General features: G+C 48.4%; 1 protein-coding gene across 1 annotated transcript; it reads left to right on the top strand.

Annotated features, from left to right (window-relative positions):
* Positions 1 to 10003: 10003 nt before the first annotated feature.
* On the top strand, positions 10004 to 15489 carry CXXC1 (CXXC finger protein 1). The gene is made up of 15 exons (XM_081251782.1): positions 10004 to 10212; positions 10978 to 11096; positions 11198 to 11298; positions 11618 to 11853; positions 11944 to 12120; positions 12533 to 12559; positions 12636 to 12881; positions 13050 to 13157; positions 13290 to 13474; positions 13766 to 13973; positions 14056 to 14166; positions 14294 to 14343; positions 14433 to 14529; positions 14821 to 14973; positions 15051 to 15489. Exons 1-15 carry the CDS (start codon positions 10210 to 10212, stop codon positions 15195 to 15197), a joined length of 1968 nt encoding a protein of 655 aa, XP_081107908.1. The 5' UTR covers positions 10004 to 10209; the 3' UTR covers positions 15198 to 15489.
* The last annotated feature ends 4530 nt before the right edge of the window (positions 15490 to 20019 follow it).

Genomic DNA, 20019 nt, shown 5'->3' with positions numbered 1-20019 from the left:
ATGGGTTTCTCCGTAAGAGCGAAGGGCGCCCGGCGGCCGGCTGCAGACCTGGCCAGGAAGACGCCCGGCTCCCACCCGGTCCCCGGGGCTCGGCTGAGAGCTACCCTGCCGGTGGGTAGTGTCTGGAGGAGTCTCCCCAGGAGAGTGCCGGGCTCGGGCACAGCCCGGGCCTCCTGTCGCTGAGCCGAGGCCCCTCCAGCTCCAGGTACGCGCTGATCGCCGGGGGATGCAGGATTTCCAATATGAAGACCCATGCTCCCAAGAGCGGTTTCAGACGTTGGACAAACCTGCAGAGGGCGGACGGACCTCACGCGGGACTCGAGTTCCGGGGCTCCTTGGCGGGTTGCGGAGCTCTTGGAGTGCCCGGGGTCTCCGGTTGGGGCCCTCCCGCCGATGCCAAAGCCGAGGCACCCGCAGGCAGCGGAGGGGGCCCGGCGGGGGGCGGAGCCGCGGCTGCTGTGGGAGGCGGGGAAGGGATACCTTGACCGCTACCACGACCTTCGCTCTCCTCCGCCTGATCCGGGGGGGGGGGCACTCCTGCCCGCCCACCCCCATTTTAAGCCAGTACAATAAACAACAAAATAACACAAATCTTCCCGACGTGCTAAGAAAGCCCGAACTGTGCACTCCTTGTACCAGGTGCGATCTAACCAAACCTTTATACCTATTATAAGACACAATTAGTTGTATAAATTGGAGTTGTATTTAGACCTTCGAATTTGCCAAGGGGAAAGACGTACTAGAACATGATTTGCCTCCGGGCAGAACCCCGAAAATATCCAGAGAGCTGGAGGAGAGAATCTCGAAGCCTAGAGCCAAGAGGAAGTAGCTGGTCTCGGCGTTCTAGGTTCCCATGGTCACGCTGCCCACTTCCGGCCAGGAGCAGACACAGCGCCACACACCTTCCTCTCGGAGTTGGTAGCCCGGGGCAACCAGGACGCCGAACTTGACGCACTCCTCACTGGTCGCTGCAATTTGTGACATCCTGCCAGTATGGCGGCGGCTGACGGTACCAGGGGCTCTGAAAATGTAAAGACAACTTTTTGGCTTTCTGGGGCACAGGGAGGTGAAAGGCCTGACACTCCCTACTTGGCAAACCTGGCAATTGAGGAGTTGGAGGGCAGGGAGCTGGACATGGGAAGGGAAAGGGGAAAGAAGGGAGTTAATGACCTGGGCCCTAGACCCTAGAAAGTTGTCCAGCTGCCTCCAATTCCTGGGCCCAGACTACCCCAGCTGGACCTGCAGTCAGGGCTAATGTTAAGAGGAAAGAATGACATCCCATGTTTCTGGATGGAGAAACTGAATATTGTTACTATGATAGTACTGCCCCAAATTGATGTACAGATTCAACGCAACCCCTATCAAAATCCCAGCTCACTTCTTTGAAAAATTAAACAAGCTGATCATAAAATTTGTATGGAAATTTAAGGAACTCAGAATAGCCAAAACAATATTTTAAAAGAATAACAAGTTGGTGGACTCACACTTCCTGCTTTCAAAACTGTCAGAGGCAAATAATCAATAAACAATCTATAATAGTGAGACCATCACTTCAAATAAAACAGTTGATGGCATTTGTTGCCAGTGATAAAATTAGAGCTTTCATATGCATGATCATTGTCAACAATACCCACAACTGCTCACATTCGGGCAACATAGCCAACTGGTAAAGGAAGCACCAGATTTGAGTCCTCACCCACACCTTGCTCTTATTTGCCATGGTTAAATTCCACTAGCCCAGTTTCCCAGAGGTAAGCATGGAAAGTAAAAGAAGAGTGAGGAGGGTTAATAATGTGGTTTGGGGCTCTTAGAGCCAGCTTGGGTCTTTTATTCCCCTACCCAACCATGAGGCTGAGCATTCTATCAAATTGGAGGCGTGCTTCCTAGAATTTCCACATTACTGCCTATCTTATTGTGTGCTTTACTGGAAACTGAGTTTTGACTGCCCACTTATTTAGTTTTTCTTTTTAGAGTCCATTACACTCAAATCAACAACGTAGATTTTCAGATTAAAATAAATAGAAAAAGGAAAGCAAATTAAACCCATAGTGATCAGAAGGAAGGATAATAAAGATTAAAGTGTAAGTTAATAAAGATGCAAAATCAAAGAGCTAGGTCTTTGAAAAGATTTGTTGTTTTTTTTTCACCACATGGCTTGTGGGATCTGAGTTCCCCAACCAGGGATTGAACCCAGGCCCTTGGCAGTGAGAGCGTGGGCTCCTAACCACTGGACTGTCAGGGAATTCCCATGAAAAGATTTCTTTAATGACAAATTAGCTAGAATGACCAAGAGAAAAGTGATTCAAATTACTAAAATCAGAAACGAAATAGGAACTTTACAGAAGTAAATGATTATTTAAAAAATAGTATAAATCATTGCCAATAAATTAGGCAACTCAGTTGAAATGGACAAAATCCTAGAAAGACACAAATGACTGTAACAGAAATAGAAAATCTGAGTAGACCTATAACAAGCAAAGAGACTTAGTAATTTTTAAAACTTCTCACAAAGAATAGCCCAGCCCACATGACTCCACTGGTGAATTCTAACAAATGCTTAAGGATTAAGTAATGTCAATTCTTCACAAACTCTTCAAAAAAAAAAATACAAGAGGAGGTAACAGTTCTAACTCATCAAAAGAGGCTAGTAATACTCTGGTACCAAAACCAGACAAAAATATCACAAGAAAATAAAGTTATAGATCAAGATTTTTTTGAATATAAAACACAATATCCTCAATAAATGACTGGAAAGTCAAATCCAGCAACATATAAATAAGATCATACACAATGATCAAGTGGGTTGTATCCCAGGAATGCAAACATGGCTTAACATAAAAATCAATCTTTATAAATCAATATTTATAGAACATTAATCTTCTCAATAGACACAGAAAAGCATTTGACAAAATTCAACAGCCTTTCATGATTCAAAAACAAAACACTCAACACATTAGGAATAGTAGGGAACTTCCTCAACCTGATAAAAGGCATCTACAAAAAACCCCACGGCTAACATCATATAGTAGGAAAAGACTGAATACTTTCCCTCAAGACTGGAAACAAAACAAAGATGTTTACTTTATGTCTCTATAGATTTGCCTATTCTGGACATTTCATATAAATGGAATCATACAATATGTGACCATTTGTGTTTGTTTCTTTTATTTAGCAATGTTTTCAAGGTTCATGCATGTTGTACTGATAGCATGGTGTATGAGTACTTCATTCTTTTATGTAATGGTATAATATTACATTGTATAGCTATAATACATTTTGTTTATCTATTCATCAGTTGATGGACATTTCGATTGTTCCCACTTTTTGGTTATTTGTTGCTATGAACATTCATCTACAAGTTTTTGTATGGACATATGTTTTTAATTATCTTGGATAATTAATTATCTTGAATGAGTGGAATTGCCAGATCAAATGGTAGTTCTACGTTGAACTTTTGAAGGAACTGCCAAAATCTTTTCCAAAGCAGCTGCACCATTTTACACTCCCACCAATGTATGAGGGTTCCAATTAATTCTTGGGCCAAATGGTATGGCTAGAGTTGGCTGATTAGACTGGAATCTCACTGTAAGCTGAAAAGTGGCAGGAGTGGTGGGTCATCCTTGGTATCCCTAAAGGTGAGTCAAGAGTTCTATGTAGTCAATCCATCAAGAGCAGATGGGGCCAAAGTCTTTTTCTTTGTGCCCATCCCAGATGGTGGATGCACTGCAATGTCTGGTGGTGATCTGAGCAGTGCAGTTTGATGAGCAGCTTGATTACAGTCAATCTCATCAGAGAATAATCCCTTACTGTGAGTATCTACATGAGTGACCAGAAGGTCTGATTAGCAGCTGCAGTTTGTTCATGGCCCCAGAGAAGAGTGTCTCACTCTGCCAGTCTGTACTCTTAAGTGGCAGACAAAACAGTCCAAGAATCAGTAAACAAAGCAAAACAAAATGGGTTCCTGAAGGGAAGTACTGGTTGCCACTATGAAAATGCCTTTTGAGTCCTTCCTGTGGAGCACAGTGACGACATCTGCTTTTGATTCTACATAGCTGACAGGTTTAACAGCAACTGTAGCATAGTTCCCAGGTTTTCATGCAAAACTGAGACTTTCTTGACACTGAGACTTTGATTTGCCAAACAACAGGTTATCATCGATTAAGAGAAAGCTTTGGAATTGGGATAGAAGCGCTTGTGCTATATCCTGACCTTGCACTGGTGCCAATGGCAGGGGAATTTGTCCCATAATACTTCTCTACCTGTAGCTCTACCCCAAAGGGGAGAATGTTTCCTGGAAGTTTATGAGCATTTATAGTTCAGGCATATAACACATCAATTTTATTGTATATTTGACAGAGGAAGCTATAGCAACAGTAGATTAATTGGCCCAGAGCCCTCACCTATATGGTAACTTTAATTTTTTTTCCCCTTTTCACTGTAAGTTTTGCCCAAATTCTATCAGGACATCATGTTACATTCTGGCTGAGAGCCTGAGGATTGCTGGAGGATGGTGGAGGCTAGGCAGTAGAGGTTGGCTGGAGCAACTGGGGAGCCTTTTTTATCCTTTGGCTCCTTGCCCACTGGATGCGTCCTCCACCCCTGTGTGTCTCCCAGTGTCTGGAGAGCACCTGGGTTCCGAGGCTTGCTCTTTCTTCCTCCTCACATGCCACAGCTTAGTCCTGCAGGCCTTGGTACAATCAGCTACCCCTGTGCCTCAACCACACCCACCCCCATCCACCATGGTAGGATGATGACTTGGGCACCTATATCCAACAAATCCAACTCAGTAAAAATTTGAGTCCTTCCTCTACCCGGAATTCCCCAGTTTACTTGACATTTTTCCTTTTAAAGCAGCTAAGGACAGAGGAAAGCAGAGATCAGGGAGGGAGAGAGTAGCTCAGCACCAGTAAGGAAGGCTTTGCATATACTTGAAGCTTCTTGCAGCTGCCCACTAATGCTAAGCATACAAACTCATAACATTTTTCGTCTACCCAAAGCTCTATATCCTCATTGCTGACGTTATTTATTTTCAGTTTTTCAATCCCCTAATTCACTACCCATAACCTACATTGCCTTTTGACCTAGGCAACAGGGTCTGCTGTCCCATTATCCTGATGACATTGCTTTCTTCTCTTGCACTGGAGGTGAGTGAACAACCACCAAAGCACAAGTCAGGTGACTTCTTTCAATCCTACTTCTTGCTGCCCAGTCTGTAAACATTCATTAACAGGTTGGATAATGGGGGACACTTAATCCCCCGTCACCGACCACTTAGGCAAGAGCATTTGTTACTGGATCCCAGGGAGTCTTAGTGTTCACTGCCCCAAACTGTCAAGTGGATGAGCGTTCCTTAAGCACTAGTGTGGTGGTTAATGAGGTTACATGAATCACTACTATAGCTGTTCAGTTGCTTACCATGCTTTCATAGACTCAGTTGGTTAGGAGACAACAAGCCCATACACATTCAGACAGTTCATTGCAGTTAGCAAAAGAACAATCATCATGATATCAATTTCCTGCATCCCTAGTCCCATGGAAAACACTAAAACAGAGGAGCCATATAATAGGTAATTAGAATGGTGGTCATTCTTTCACTGAAGAGTCAGCTGTAAACTTAAGCCAAGTGCTTCTATAACCTGCAGCCATATCCAAAGAGGAGGTGAAATGAAGTCTTGAAGTCAACTGTAACTGAGAAGGTGGATGACAAATGGTCTTCTGGCTATTTCTGTTAAGGCTGCTTGTCTCCCTTGGTTTGGGGGAATGCAGGGCATTCTACCAAGACTCATTTACACTGCAATTAAGCTTTGCTTACTTGGCCTGTATGGAGATGTATAAGGTAAACAAGGTGCCGTGGTGTAACTATTCCCCCAAGAGACTTCAAATCTTAAACCAATCTTGCATTCCTGGGATCATTCATGGCATAAATACAGTTGCTCGTGGTGTGTTATCATTTTTATAAATTGCTGGATTCAATTTTCTTATATTTTGCTAATGACTTTTTCATCTATGTAGTAAAGAATTTAACCTTGGCCAAAGAGAGGTCTGCCCTTTGCCCTCCTTGGCTTAAGGTGGTAATATCTAACTAAGCCTGTCAATGTTATTCCTCACAGGAGTGTCTTTGTTTGCCTGTGGATCTTTAGTCACTTGACAGTCAATGTGATTTAGGGTTGTGGCTGGCCATAAGTCTAACAGTGTGATCTAGGGTGAGGACTTTGGGTCACATGGTATCAGCTTGACCTCCTGAGGGGCTAAAAACTGAGATCAGGCACACGGGCAGTCAACAGTGCCTATGTAATGGAACCCCAATAAAGATTCTGGGCACCAAGGCTCAGGTGAGCTCCCCTGGTTGACAGTTCTCCATGCATATTGTCATACATCATCCCTGGGAGCAGCTAACCCTGTCCATGATTCCTCATGGAGAGGATAACTGGAAGCTCTGAATTTGGAGCCCTCCTGGACTCTGTCCTATGACTGATTTTAATCTGTATCTTCTTCCTGTGGTAACTGTGGATATAACAACTTTCAGTGAGTTCTGTAAGTCCTTCTAGCAAATTAGTTGGGGACCCCCAGACTTGCAGTTGGTGTCAGAAGTAAGCATGGTCTTGGAGGCCCTTTAAACTCTGCCATGATGTGAGAAGTAAAGATGGTCTCTTGGAGACCATTCCTCAAATTTTGCAGCATCTATATTCATGGGGTATATTGGTCTATCATTTTCTTTTCTTGTAATGTCTTTGTCTAGTTTGGTATTAGGGAAATGACTCCTAAAAGGAATTGGGGAGTATTCCTTCCTCCGCTATTTTCTGAATGACTTTATTTAGGATTGCTATTTTTTTTCCTCCTTAAATATTTGACAGAATTTACTAGTGAAGTAATCTGGACTTGGAGTTTTCTTTGTGGGATGGTTTTTAATCAGAAACTCAAATAATTTTATATCTATATGGCTACTCAAAGTTTCTGTTTCCTCATGTGTTATTTTGGTAAATTGTCTTACTAAAGACAAGGAATTTGTCCATTTTATCTAAGCAGTCAAATATATTACATTAAGTCAGTATAAATGTGTGAATAATATTCTCTAGTCAATATCCATAGGATCTGTACTGATGGCTTTTTTTCATTCATGATTTGGGTAATTTGTTTTGTCACTTTTTTCTTAATTAAATAAATCATATTTAATTTAATAAATTATATTTCAAAAATATAGTAATTGACTATAAATTTAGTTAACTCAGTGTAATTAATTACATAACAAAATTTTAGTTTAATGAATTAAGGTGAATTTGAATTAAAATCTAAATATGTAAAATTAAATGGAATGACCTAAATTAAACCAATGAAATAAAGTGTAATATACTAAATTAAACCAAAATTAAATTGAAATTAAAAAATACACAAGACATTGAATTTAATACATTAAATTAGTATTAAATTGTTTGAAACCAAATTAAATTTAATAAATCCAAATTCAATTATGTTAAATTAAATTTAATTTGAGTAATTAAATTTCAGTTAAACTTGAACTATATTGCCTTAAACTTACTTTCCTACATCAAACTGTAATTAAGTTAAAATTGAATTATATAAAATTCATTGATGGTAATAAAATAAATTTATCTAAGTACCTTACCAACACATATTCAACTATACTAAAGTTAATTTAATACATTAAATGAAAAACTAAATTAAAATTAAATTATATTAATTAAAATGTTACAATCCAATTAAGATTAATTCTACATTAATAAATAAAAATGAGGCAACTCTTATGCTGGATCTGAAGGTCTCTGTTTAGTGGGTTAAAAACCCCTTTGGGGAGGAGGTCACAGAACCCATGTTGTAGCCTCTGTGTCTTGGTGTCTGTGACAGTGTGGAAGAGACCATGAGTAAAAATGTTTAGGAAAGGTGAAAAAAAAATCAAGTCTAAACCACGAATAGCAAAAAAGTTGCTACTATGTCCAGAGCCAAGAAAGCCAGAAAAACTCTCAGCCAAGGGTGAAAAATCTCATTTTCCCCAGACCCTTCTCCTCAACCTGAAAGAAAGTCATTTTGACTTTGAACATAGACATGTGGACATTTATAATAACCACAACTTCCGTATCCAGTGTGTGTGTGGAGGGGGGCAGGTGTACTGACGTTTTGTACCCCATTTGATTTTCATGGTTGCCCAGGTTAGAGCATTACACTGAAGAGATGTCCAGCTCTCTGATCTGTACAGATTTTTGATTATACGTAATATAATTTTTTAAAAAAATTTTAAAATTAACTTTATAGGAGAGAATACTAAATACATGTGAAACAAGAGAACCAAAGTGGACATCACCAGGAATTGAGGAAATCTACACTCCGGTAGTGGTGGGTGTCAGCTAGGCAGCAGTAGGGATGAGATGGGGTTAAACCAAAGTGTGCTTTGTTTTGCAGAAGCTAGCCATTAATTTGCAGAAAGCTGCAGACACCAGATGTTCTAAAAAGGTTACAGTGCATTCCAGTCAACAAAATACCACAGTAAGAACAAGTAACCAAGCACCTACTTACTTGCGGTTTTGGGAAACCTAGAGTAACCTTTGCCTCATTGTAATGATCATGCCTTCCCCAGGCTTAAAACTCCCCAGGGACACAGTGCTTTTTTTTTTTTGCCACACCGCGTGGCATGTGGGATCCTATTTCCCCCACCAGGGATTGAACCCATGACCCCTGCATTTGAAGCGCAGAGTCTTACCAGCAGGGAAGTCCTTTTTTTTTTTTTTTGACACAGTGCTTTGAGAGCTATCTCCCTGTCTCCTTACTTGTCGCTAGTAATAAACAAGTAATAAATGCTTCTGCTTTAATTGAAACTTCTTGGTGTGTTCATTGGCTAAGCACCCCAAGTGACAGACCCATTGTGTGTGGTCAGAGGAAGACTTGGTGAAGCTGGTGGTCCCTGATTTCAAAGTCTACTTTGGTCCAGCCATTCTCACCAGAGATGGTCAGGTCACCATCATTTATGGCCATCAGTTGTTGCTCTGGACTAATTCTGATGGATGAATGCTGCTGTAGAGGCCCAGAGGCTGAATCATCTTGCGAGGCCTGGCTAAGGAACTGCTGAGAGGAGTGACAGCTGGAAAGAGTGGTGGGAGGTAGCAACACAGATAATCAATAAACTATCTATATTAAAGAATAGAAGAGAGTTTTATTTGCGCCAAGATGAGGACTGGCCCAGGAGTGCAGCCTCCACCGAGGGAAAAACCACTCCAGAGAAGCATGGTTTTCAGCAGTTTTATACCATGTCAGAACAAGGAACATATATCCGACATGACAGAGGTACATTCCTTCAAGGTTTCAACAGAGGTGTATAGTTACAAATTATCAGATACACAGTGAGTGAGCATGACCTTGGCATCTGGGACGGGAACTTTATCTTCCAAGGAATACTAGCATCGGTGTCACAGGAAGGGAAGCATTTCTCCCTATTGTCAGAGTGGGCATGCTTTACCGTAATGGTTAAAACAAATGTACAACATATATTTGACAGACCGTAAGTCAGGCTGTTCCAGTTTACATAAAGCTCAGGCCACATCAGGTATAAGCCTGACTGGCTTCCCCAGCCCCCAATATACAAAAATTTCCTCAGTCAGAGGTAATGTGGGAGGCATATGACAAAGGGACTGCTTTCCTTCCCAGCGTAAGGCACACAGTATGCCGGCGCCGATTAGTACATGCAGAAGGGAAAAATGATTTTACGGTGATTAATCCAGGTAGTGTTCCTAAAGCGGGCCGCTTTCCCTGTGACCATCTAGGCAGTACCAGCTGCTGGCGCCGGAATCGACCGCCAAGATGGCGGCGCCCTCTCGGAAGCCGATTAGCACGCTGCCATGTGTTGCCAGTGAACGTACGGACTACGCCATCTTACGGAATCAGACTCCAAGATGGAGGCGTCCAGAAATACAGGCGTGGCCATGTTTCCTGAGAATGTATGGACTCGCCGCCGTACGGTCTCAGTAGTCAAGATGGCGGCGCCTGAGAGACTGTCGGAGCTCTAGGCGGGCGACCGACTTGTTTGTCGCGGAGCCGACGCACTGGGCCTGCGCAGTAGTAGTACGGTGCCTGGGAGGCGCGACGAAAAGCGGAAGTGCTTGTAGGCGCTTTCGTCAACGGTCGGGGACGCCGTTGAGAGGGTCTGTGAAGGCTCGTGGGTCGCTGGCGGGGTTCGTGAAGGGGTGCGCTGGAAGCGGAGAGATGGTGAGTACGAGGTCCCAGGAGGGAGTCGGCGGTAGAGGTCAGTGGGGCGGGAAATGGTGGTGTCCATCGGCAGACTTATGGGGGTTTGTGGTGAACCATAACGGGAGTCAGTGGGCAGAATGGGGCGGGGGGCTGTTTCGAGCCTTAGAATGATGGGAGTCTGATGGTCAAAATTTTTTACTCGTGTGTGAACCATCTGAGAGTTCTGTGATGAGCCATTATGGGGGTCCGTAATGGAAGTTTAGTGGTAGTTCCTTGGGGGTCCGAAGGGGGGATTCTTTGTGCGGAGTGATGAGGGGTTTGAGAAGTGTCGTACTGGGCAGTCTGGAGTGAGCCGTAATGAGTCTGTATCGGGGGATCTAGGGGGGCGGGGCTGTCTGTGAGGTTAGTAACGGAGGATCTGAGGGGAACCGTGCTGTCTTGAGACCCGGTGATGGGGGTCTGTGAGGAGCCATGACGGGGGCAAAATGTGGTGAGTGATGCGGTGTTTGTAACGAGCGGCAGCTGGCTCAGTGGGTGAATAGAGCGATGGGGTGTCAGTGGGGTAAGCGATTGGAAGTTCTGAGGCAGAGTGATAGGGGTTTATAAGCAGGCTAAGGGGGTGTTACAGCGGTGAGTGAGGGGGGTGGTCTGTGGGGACTGTGGTGGAGAGATTTATGAGGAGCCATGGTGGGAAGTCTATTGGCAGCCGTGATGGAGCTGTACTGGAGGGAGGAGGCATCATGATGGGGGTTCTCTAAGGAGCCATGATGGGGGCTCCCACAGGAGGCGGATGCTTCAGACCCAGAGCCTCCAGATGCCGGGGAGGACAGCAAGTCAGAGAACGGGGAAAACGCGCCCATCTACTGCATCTGCCGCAAACCAGACATCAACTGCTTCATGATGTGAGCCGGGGGGCGGTGCGCGGGCTGGACACCTGGCCGGGTGGGGAGAGGCCGATGGGTCCGGCCCCTCACATCTCCCTCACTCGCCCCATCCTCCGCAGCGGCTGTGACAACTGCAATGAGTGGTTTCATGGGGACTGCATCCGGATCACTGAGAAGATGGCCAAGGCCATCCGCGAGTGGTACTGCCGGGAGTGCCGAGGTGAGGGGCCAGAGTGGACAGGGCAGGCAGCTGGGGCTGCCAGGGAGGAGGAGGAGGAGGAGCCTTAATGGGAGGGTGGTTCACGGGGAGTAGTGAGCCGCGTCTGTGGGCAGAGTGATTGTTGGTCAGCGCTAAGCCGGGATGGAGGCTCCATCGTGAGCTGTGATAGAAAGCTCCACCGGAAGGGACAGCTCTGCCCTGGAGTAGGGAGACGGAGCAGGCGGGTGGGACCAAAGAGGAGAGAAGAGGAAGAAAGAGTTCTGGGGCCATCCAAATCCCCCGGTGCCAACCCACGCCGGCTCCACCCTCTACCCCGCAGAGAAGGACCCCAAGCTGGAGATCCGCTATCGGCACAAGAAGTCACGGGAGCGGGACAGCACTGAGCGAGACGGCAGTGAGCCCCGGGATGAGGGTGGAGGGCGCAAGAGGCCTGCCCCGGATCTGGACCTGCAGCGCCGGGCGGGGTCAGGGACAGGGGTTGGGGCCATGCTTGCTCGGGGCTCTGCGTCGCCCCACAAATCCTCTCCACAGCCCCTGGTGGCCACACCCAGCCAGGTGAGTGGCCGCGATGGCTGGGCTAGGGGAGGTGATCCCGTCTCAGGCCCTGCTCGGTTCCTGAGCTCTGTTGCGGGCGCCTCTCGGTAGCATCACCAGCAGCAGCAGCAGATCAAACGGTCAGCCCGTATGTGTGGTGAGTGTGAGGCCTGCCGGCGCACCGAGGACTGCGGCCACTGTGACTTCTGCCGAGACATGAAGAAGTTCGGGGGCCCCAACAAGATCCGGCAGAAGTGCCGGCTGCGTCAGTGCCAGCTTCGGGCCCGGGTGAGCATGGGCAGAGCTGGGCAGGGTCAGCTGGGGGTCCAGGATGTCTGGGAAGAGCTGATTGAGGCTAGGATGGGTGGGCCGGGTGGGGTGGGGCCTACTCGCCTACAGACAGGTGGGGAGGGACCTGGCTGGTTCAGACGAGTGGGTCGTGACCAGATGTGCTGGGCTAGCGGGGGAGCCCCCAACCCCAGACGCGCAGGGTAGGGCCAGGCGTTCCTAGGTGGTCAGGCGTGTCAGCACAGCTGGGGCAGGGCCGAGCATGTCCTGGCGGGGGGGGGCGGGGGGCGCTGGTGTGTCTAGGGAGGCGAGGCGGGGCTAGTTGGGGGAGTCAGGCACTTGTGGGCAGGGCGAGGGCAGGGCCCCCTCCATCCACCTAGGGCTGACCTGGGCCTTCCTCCTGCCGGCACAGGAATCGTACAAGTACTTCCCTTCCTCGGTGAGTCCAGCCCCCCAGGGCGGGCAGGGCCTGCGGGCAGGGCGGGCAGGGCCAGTCCTGAGATTCTGCCCCGCAGCTCTCGCCGGTGATGCCCTCAGAGTCCCTGCCAAGGCCTCGCCGGCCGCTGCCCACCCAGCAGCAGCCACAGCCGTCGCAGAAGCTGGGGCGCATCCGCGAGGACGAGGGGTCAGTGGCATCATCAGCAGTCAAGGAGCTGCCTGAGGCTACGGCTACACCCGAGCCGCTCTCGGACGAGGACCTCCCACTGGACCCTGACCTGTACCAGGACTTCTGTGCGGGAGCCTTCGATGACCACGGCCTGGTGAGCAGACAGAGCGTCCCGTGGTGGAAGGGTAGCAGGTACAGAAGCAGAGAGTGTCTGTAATGAGGAGAGAGGGGGCAGAGCGTGTGGAAGGCTGACGTGGGGACCGAGCGCCTGGCGGGGAAGTCACGAGTGGAGCAGGCGAATCAGCGTATGCCTCACTCGCAGCCCTGGATGAGTGACACGGAGGAGTCCCCGTTCCTGGACCCTGCGCTGCGGAAGAGGGCGGTGAAAGTGAAGCATGTGAAGCGTCGGGAGAAGAAGTCTGAGAAGAAGGTGACCGAGAGGGTGCAGTGGGTGTGGGGAGGGAGGGCAAAGGTCAGGGGCTGAAGGGCTGGGCTGCAGGGGGAGACAGGGGTCCGGGGCTGACTTCAGCTGCGCCCTGCCCTGGCCCGTCGTGTCCCACAGAAGGAAGAAAGATACAAGCGGCACCGGCAGAAGCAGAAGCACAAGGACAAATGGAAACACCCAGAGCGCGCTGACGCCAAGGACCCTGCGTCGCTGCCGCAGTGCCTGGGCCCTGGCTGTGTGCGCGCTGCCCAGCCCGGCTCCAAGTATTGCTCAGACGACTGCGGCATGAAGCTGGCAGCCAAGTGAGTCATGGCTGGAGGGTTCAGGGGAGTCAGGGAGTACAGTGGGGGGGCATGACCAGAGCCCTCTGTGTGTCTGCCAGTCAGTCACCATTCAGTCAACCAAGCACCCACCGGGCTATCCACCTGCTCCCCCATCCGTCTGTCTGTCCGCCCAGCCATCTGCCCTTCAGTCACCTGGTTCCTTGTCCTTTCACCACTGAGTCACCCATCTGCTCTGTGCCCTTGGGTCACACCGCTCATCTTACTGCCTTGCCTCCTTCTCTGCTCACCCACTTCACTGCCTCCCTGCAGCCGCATCTACGAGATCCTCCCCCAGCGCATCCAGCAGTGGCAGCAGAGCCCCTGCATTGCCGAGGAGCATGGCAAGAAGCTGCTCGAACGCATCCGCCGGGAGCAGCAGAGCGCCCGCACCCGCCTTCAGGAAATGGAGCGCCGATTCCACGAGCTCGAGGCCATTATCCTGCGGGCCAAACAGCAGGCTGTGCGCGAGGACGAGGAGGTGAGCGGGCGCGGGCGCGGCAGCGGCGCAGGGCCCAGTACCCGCTCTCGCCTGGCCTCATCGTCCCCTCCACCCCGTGCAGAGCAATGAGGGTGACAGCGATGACACGGACCTGCAGATCTTCTGTGTCTCCTGCGGGCACCCCATCAACCCACGTGTTGCCTTGCGCCACATGGAGCGCTGCTACGCCAAGGTCAGGGTGTCGGCCTGAGGGGGCGGACGGTGTGGGGACATCCCTGGGTCCCTGGGGGCGGGGGTCCCGTGTCGCGAGGGCATGCGGCGCACATCCACAGTCCCTCCGTTTGTGCTCACCCCTCCAGTACGAGAGCCAGACGTCCTTTGGGTCCATGTACCCGACCCGCATCGAGGGGTGAGTGTGGGCGCTGCGGGGGTTAGCGGGGCCGGGCCTGGGCGCCACCCTCCGCTTCCTCTGCTACCTTCTCTGCTCCACACCCCCAGGGCCACACGACTCTTCTGCGACGTCTACAATCCTCAGAGCAAGACATACTGCAAGCGGCTCCAGGTGCTGTGCCCCGAGCACTCCCGGGACCCCAAAGTAAGCTTTTCCCTCAGCTTTCCCCATTCCGTCCCCCTCCCTTCCCGCCGGCCACACTTCTCCCTTCCTCCCTCTCCCGCTTCCCTCCTTCCTGCCGGCCCACTTCCACAGCCCCCACTTGCCCTGCCTCCTCGCCCTCCGTGCCTCTCCCTGCCCTGTTGCATCCCCTCCTATTCCCCCCCCCCGCCTCTCCTCCTCCCCTCGCCTTTCCTTCCCACCCACCGGCCCCCACTCCTGTCCTCCTCCCAGCCTCGCCACCCCACACTCACGCCCACCCTGGTCTCCCCGCAGGTGCCAGCTGACGAGGTATGCGGGTGCCCCCTTGTACGTGACGTCTTCGAGCTCACGGGTGAGTTCTGCCGCCTGCCCAAGCGCCAGTGCAACCGCCACTACTGCTGGGAGAAGCTGCGGCGTGCCGAAGTGGACCTGGAGCGCGTGCGCGTGGTAGGTCTCGGCGCCGGATGTGCCGGGGGGGTGGCTCGGGGAGCCCCTTGTCACTGCTCCCCCTGCTCCCCTGGCAGTGGTACAAGCTGGACGAGCTGTTTGAGCAGGAGCGCAACGTCCGCACCGCCATGACCAACCGGGCGGGCTTACTGGCCCTGATGCTGCACCAAACCATCCAGCACGACCCGCTCACGACCGACCTGCGCTCCAGCGCTGACCGCTGAGCCCCAGCGGTCCAGACGCCCTCCTGCCCTGTGGCGCGGGCGGGAGCGGCCCAGGAGCCCCCATTTGTCTGGTCTGCCATTCATGTTCCTCCCACGCTCCCTGAGTTTGTCCCTGTGCCCGTCCACTGTTTGACCGCCTGTTTGCCCTTACCCCAGGGCCTCGGAACTTCCTCACGTTCTTGTCGGTTCCTCTGCCTCTCCGTTCTCTGTGCCTGGGAGGGGCTGCAGAGTCTGCGCACCCTTGCCTCCCCCACTCTGGTTTTGTTAATAAAACTTTGATGCACCAAGAAAACTAACTATGGACAGTCTCCCAACTTTTTTCCGTTGCAGTTGCGTTCCCGCGCCCCCAGAGTGGAGTGGCATACCTGTACTCTGGAGAGGCTGCAATACAGGTGTAGGCTGCACTTATCCAGTTGGCGCCTGCTCTGTGCTCTGCAGGCTCCGCCTTGGTCTGTGGGGATATGAGGTGCTGAGGGAGAGTCCAGGGACCTGCACTGTCAACCTGTCCTCATTGTGTGACAGTGGGTATACAATCAGTGCTCAGTCCGTGTATGGCTGATTCATCCTTCCTGTGTGAGCTGGAGTTTTCTTATTTACTCTTATTGATGGTCTCCAGACCAGAGTTGTATGAAATGATGGACACAAGGCCCTCCTCCTTCCCCAGAAACCCCTCTCTCGGGACGTGGGTACAGCAGGAGCCCCCTGGGTTTCGGTCGGGAGCACCAGCCTGTCCTCTCATTGTCAGGTGCAGTCAGCCACACAACACTACCTTTCTAGCATAGACCTGCCCTCGCAGGCCTCCTGTTTACCTGCAGAGCAGCGCCAGCCTTCCCCTAGTGGAAGAAGCTCTGGCCATCGCCAGGCATGACTTGCCCCTAGGCGCTCTAGTGACTCCAGCGGGGAAGAGAGAACGGGACACGATAGCCCTGGGGGAGATCTTATGTTTTAAGGCAGTATAAGAAAATTTAAGCATAACATACTCCCTACCTGTATTGGGCCCTCCCCAGTGGGCAATATGCATCTGCATTATACATTAACCAGACCTCCTCAAAGGCAGGAATGTCTTTTCAACCATAAAGATCAATTTTTTCCTTCTCGATGCCAGCAATGTTACTCCTTAGACGATAACATTCTTAATTCTTTCCTAATTTTGTAAGGGGTCATGGTGACCTGGTGCTGCTTCCTATGTGCAGATCTGGACTATGTATCTTTGGTGAACTTTATGTAAGATGTCAGTGTGTCATTTTGATGTACGACCCTTTGTCTTAAAAACGTATATAACTTCCAACAGGCGGAATAGTCCTCAGAGTTTTCTGAACAACTCCTGTGGTTCTAATCCTCAGGTTGACTCGAATAAAATTCTCTATTTCTCCTTTAGATTGACTGTTGATTAATTTTTCATCACCATAGGTCTTATTCTGTTCAGCACCTCTAGTTGAAGTAGATATTGTTGAATATTAGGCAGAGGCTTGGAGTTGTCAACAGTCATTTAAATAGGAGTGGCTGACACAAAGGTATATAGTGACAGGGAAACATTTTATAGGCTATACATGTTATCAATCATATTGACTTGTTGCACAAACACTGTACGTGTACTTTTAGCAGTAGAATTTAAGCAAGCAGTGATACACGCCATGCGTAGCTTGATAGCTAGGAAAAGGATAATAATGCATACAGTGAAAATAATCATCTGTAAAACAGCAAAAAAATTACCTAATCCTGAGGAGAGCCAACTAAACAGATCATTAAAGGGTTGGTTTTTTTTTTTTAATGTCATAACCATTTTGCCTCTTAAAAATTTTATCTAGGAGCATCTCTACTTCTGCACAGGTATTGATATAAGTGCAACAAGTAGTGTGAGCAATAGCACAACTCCTTGTTTAGCCAGTAGAAAATCAAAGGTAGGGAATTCCCTGGCGGTCCAGTAGTCAGGACTCCGTGCTTCCATTGCAGGGGGCACGGATTCGATCCCCAGTCAAGGAACTAAGATCCTGCAAGTGGTGAGGCCAAACAAACAAACAAAAAAGATTAGAAAAAGAAAAGAATATCGAAGGTAACTATTATCCAATACTACTTAGGTTAAGGAATTGAGGGATGTCTCTTGTGCTGCAATGCTTTTTGTAGTCTCTTCGGCTATTTGACCAACGGGTGGCTGATAGATTTCTGACCATATCTCTCTTTACATGTACTCCTTCACCAGGAATCAAGATTCTCAAAAGACTTTGCCACCAAGTATCTTGGTATCCTAATAACATTGATCTCTTCTGTAATGGAGAGAGAAAGGAGATTTATCTGTCTCTTTTATATAGACAATGGGATACCATAACATCCCAATAAGCATAAATCTTCTACCTGTCAGCTCTTAAGATATTTATGTGCCCATTCTTGGGAAGGTGGGTCAATTCCAATGCCGTATATGAAGACAAAACCTGAGAATGCAAGTGATCCCAAAGTTGCAAGTCCAACAATCGGTTAAATGGCCCCCAGTAGCTATACTCTGTGACAACTTTACTAAAGAATTTTCTTTCCATCCTAAACACTGGGTCAAAAGTATAGCCAGAAGTGAAACAATAACTCAATGTTGACAGAGAGACAGACAGTTGGTAAATAGTACAACTGAACCAGTAGGATGGGTCTTACAGGGCTGATCTGGACTCTTGGGTTAGCTGTCTGCTACTGTTGTCAACTTCTTCTCATCCCAGCTTGGTGAAGCTTGTCTTAGTCGAAGTCAGGTGTCAGAAAGAGGGGTCACGGTCCATTTAGGAGCAGAAGCCTTTTTAAAAAATGAGAGATAGGAACCTAGGAGTTTACTCCTTTAAGCTTTGCAGCACAGGGGTTAGTACTGATACCTGATATGGCCCTTTCCAACGCAGCTGCAAAGCATCTTGTATTTATGCCTTTTCCAATGGACAAAATCTCCAGGTTGCAGTCCATGATCCATAAGGTCTTCATCTCCTGGGAGCTCACAGTGAAAGGAATGTTACCAGCTTTTCATTTTCTTTAAGTGCCTTAACGAGTCCCTGACGATAATGCAACATATCACACCCTTATGCAATGCTGGTTCATACATGCCTTCATCTGGGCACATAGGTCGTCCAGTGGTTATTTCAAAAGGACTCAGTTGCTGCTTACTAAAAGGAGTGGACCTAAGGTTGAGAAGCACCAATGGGAGAGCTTCTGGTCATGAAAGATGAAAAGCCCCTGAGAGTTTTGTCAGTTGAGTTTTTTGTTTGTTTGTTTGTTTGTTTGTTTGTTTGCGGTACGCGGGCCTCTCACTGTTGTGGCCTCTCGCGCCGTGGAACACAGGCTCCGGACGCGCAGGCCCAGCGGCCATGGCTCACGGGCCCAGCCGCTCCGCGGCATGTGGGATCTTCCCGGACCGGGGCACGAACCCGTGTCCCCCGCATCAGCAGATGGACTCAACCGCCGCGCCACCAGGGAAGCCCGTCAATTGAGTTTTGATAGTGCTGTTAGTTCTAACAGTCCTGAAGATTGGAGGGGGTGATAAGTGCATTAAAGATGCTGCATTATTGGCTAAATGTCATAAATAGATTTAATTATTTGTCTGGCAAAGTGAGTCCCTGGTCACTATGTAACTCAGAAGGAATTCCCCAAACAGGAATTATTATTTCCAATAGTGATTTACCTACTGTTATACCCATTGCTCTCCTGCAGGGAAAAGCTTCAACCCAGTGTGAAAACATACAGATCATCACCAAGATTAGTTGTATCCTCGAGGTGGTGGCATTTGGACAAAGTCCAATTGCCATACCTCAAAGGGTCCTTTAGGAAGAAGAACGTGGCCTTGTGCCCCATGAAGTGGTTTTCTGGGATTATATTTAGGACACAGAGTACAGTGAGTACATACTTTATGAGCCACCATGGGAGAATGTTTCCAAAACTGTAGTTTTCCCCATAAAACCATCTTTCAGGTGCCTAATGAGTTAAAGAATATACATGCTGGAATAACAGCCATTGTGCTCTAACAGACACTATAGGTTTTTAAAATCATGTCCAAAGCATATTTGTGTGATGGGTTCAAAAATTCCCCCTTTTTGTAGCCACATGTGTTTATCTTCTTTAGTGGCGATTTCTTGAGCCTGTGGAAGGAAATCTTTTACTGGGTTAGCAGGATTCACAGAGAGCAGTGGAAGTTCTCAAAGCTGAACAGGATGAATTTTTCACGTTGTCTGTTTGTCTGCAGCATCAGCAAGCTCATTTCCTTTAGCTTCCTTAATGTCAGATTTGGGATGCCCCAGTGTTTTAATACTTGCCAACTGTTTTGGTAGTGGTATAGAACTACAACCTGCAGTTAAGAACTCTGCAACCTGTTTCCATTTTTCATAGGCTGCCCTGAAGTGGTTCAAAACCCTTGTTTCCACAGCGTTCCAAAGTCATGTGCCACGCCAAAGGCATAACAACTGCCAGTATATATATGGACTATCTGGGCTTTGCCTAGCTGACAAGCCTGGGTTGAGGTGATTCATTAGGCTTGCTGTGTGGACTTTGTTTCTGGTAAATAGGAGCTTTCTCTTATGTCCACTGTGGATGTTATTGCCTATCCAGCTCAGTAATGTCCCTGTTCATCCCTTAAACAGGGTCCTTCTGTGAACCTAATTAAATCAACATTATCAATAGAAATTTCTTATAAATCATACCTGGAACAAGAAGATAATCTGTTTCGTGGTTGTTTTCTTCCTGTGGTGCTGGAAGCAAAGTTGCAGGGTTAAGATTATTACATTGCTGTTCATGCCCACCCAGGGACGCTAAGAAAAAAAAAGATTATTACATTGAACTAAGGTAATATTAGGTACAGAAAGCA

This window comes from Mesoplodon bidens, assembly GCF_964165515.1.
Source record: "Mesoplodon bidens genome assembly, chromosome: 13".
In the NCBI taxonomy this organism is placed as follows: Eukaryota; Metazoa; Chordata; class Mammalia; order Artiodactyla; family Ziphiidae; genus Mesoplodon; species Mesoplodon bidens.
Note: the sequence above shows the minus strand (reverse complement) of the source record. Positions and strands in the feature narration are given on the sequence as shown.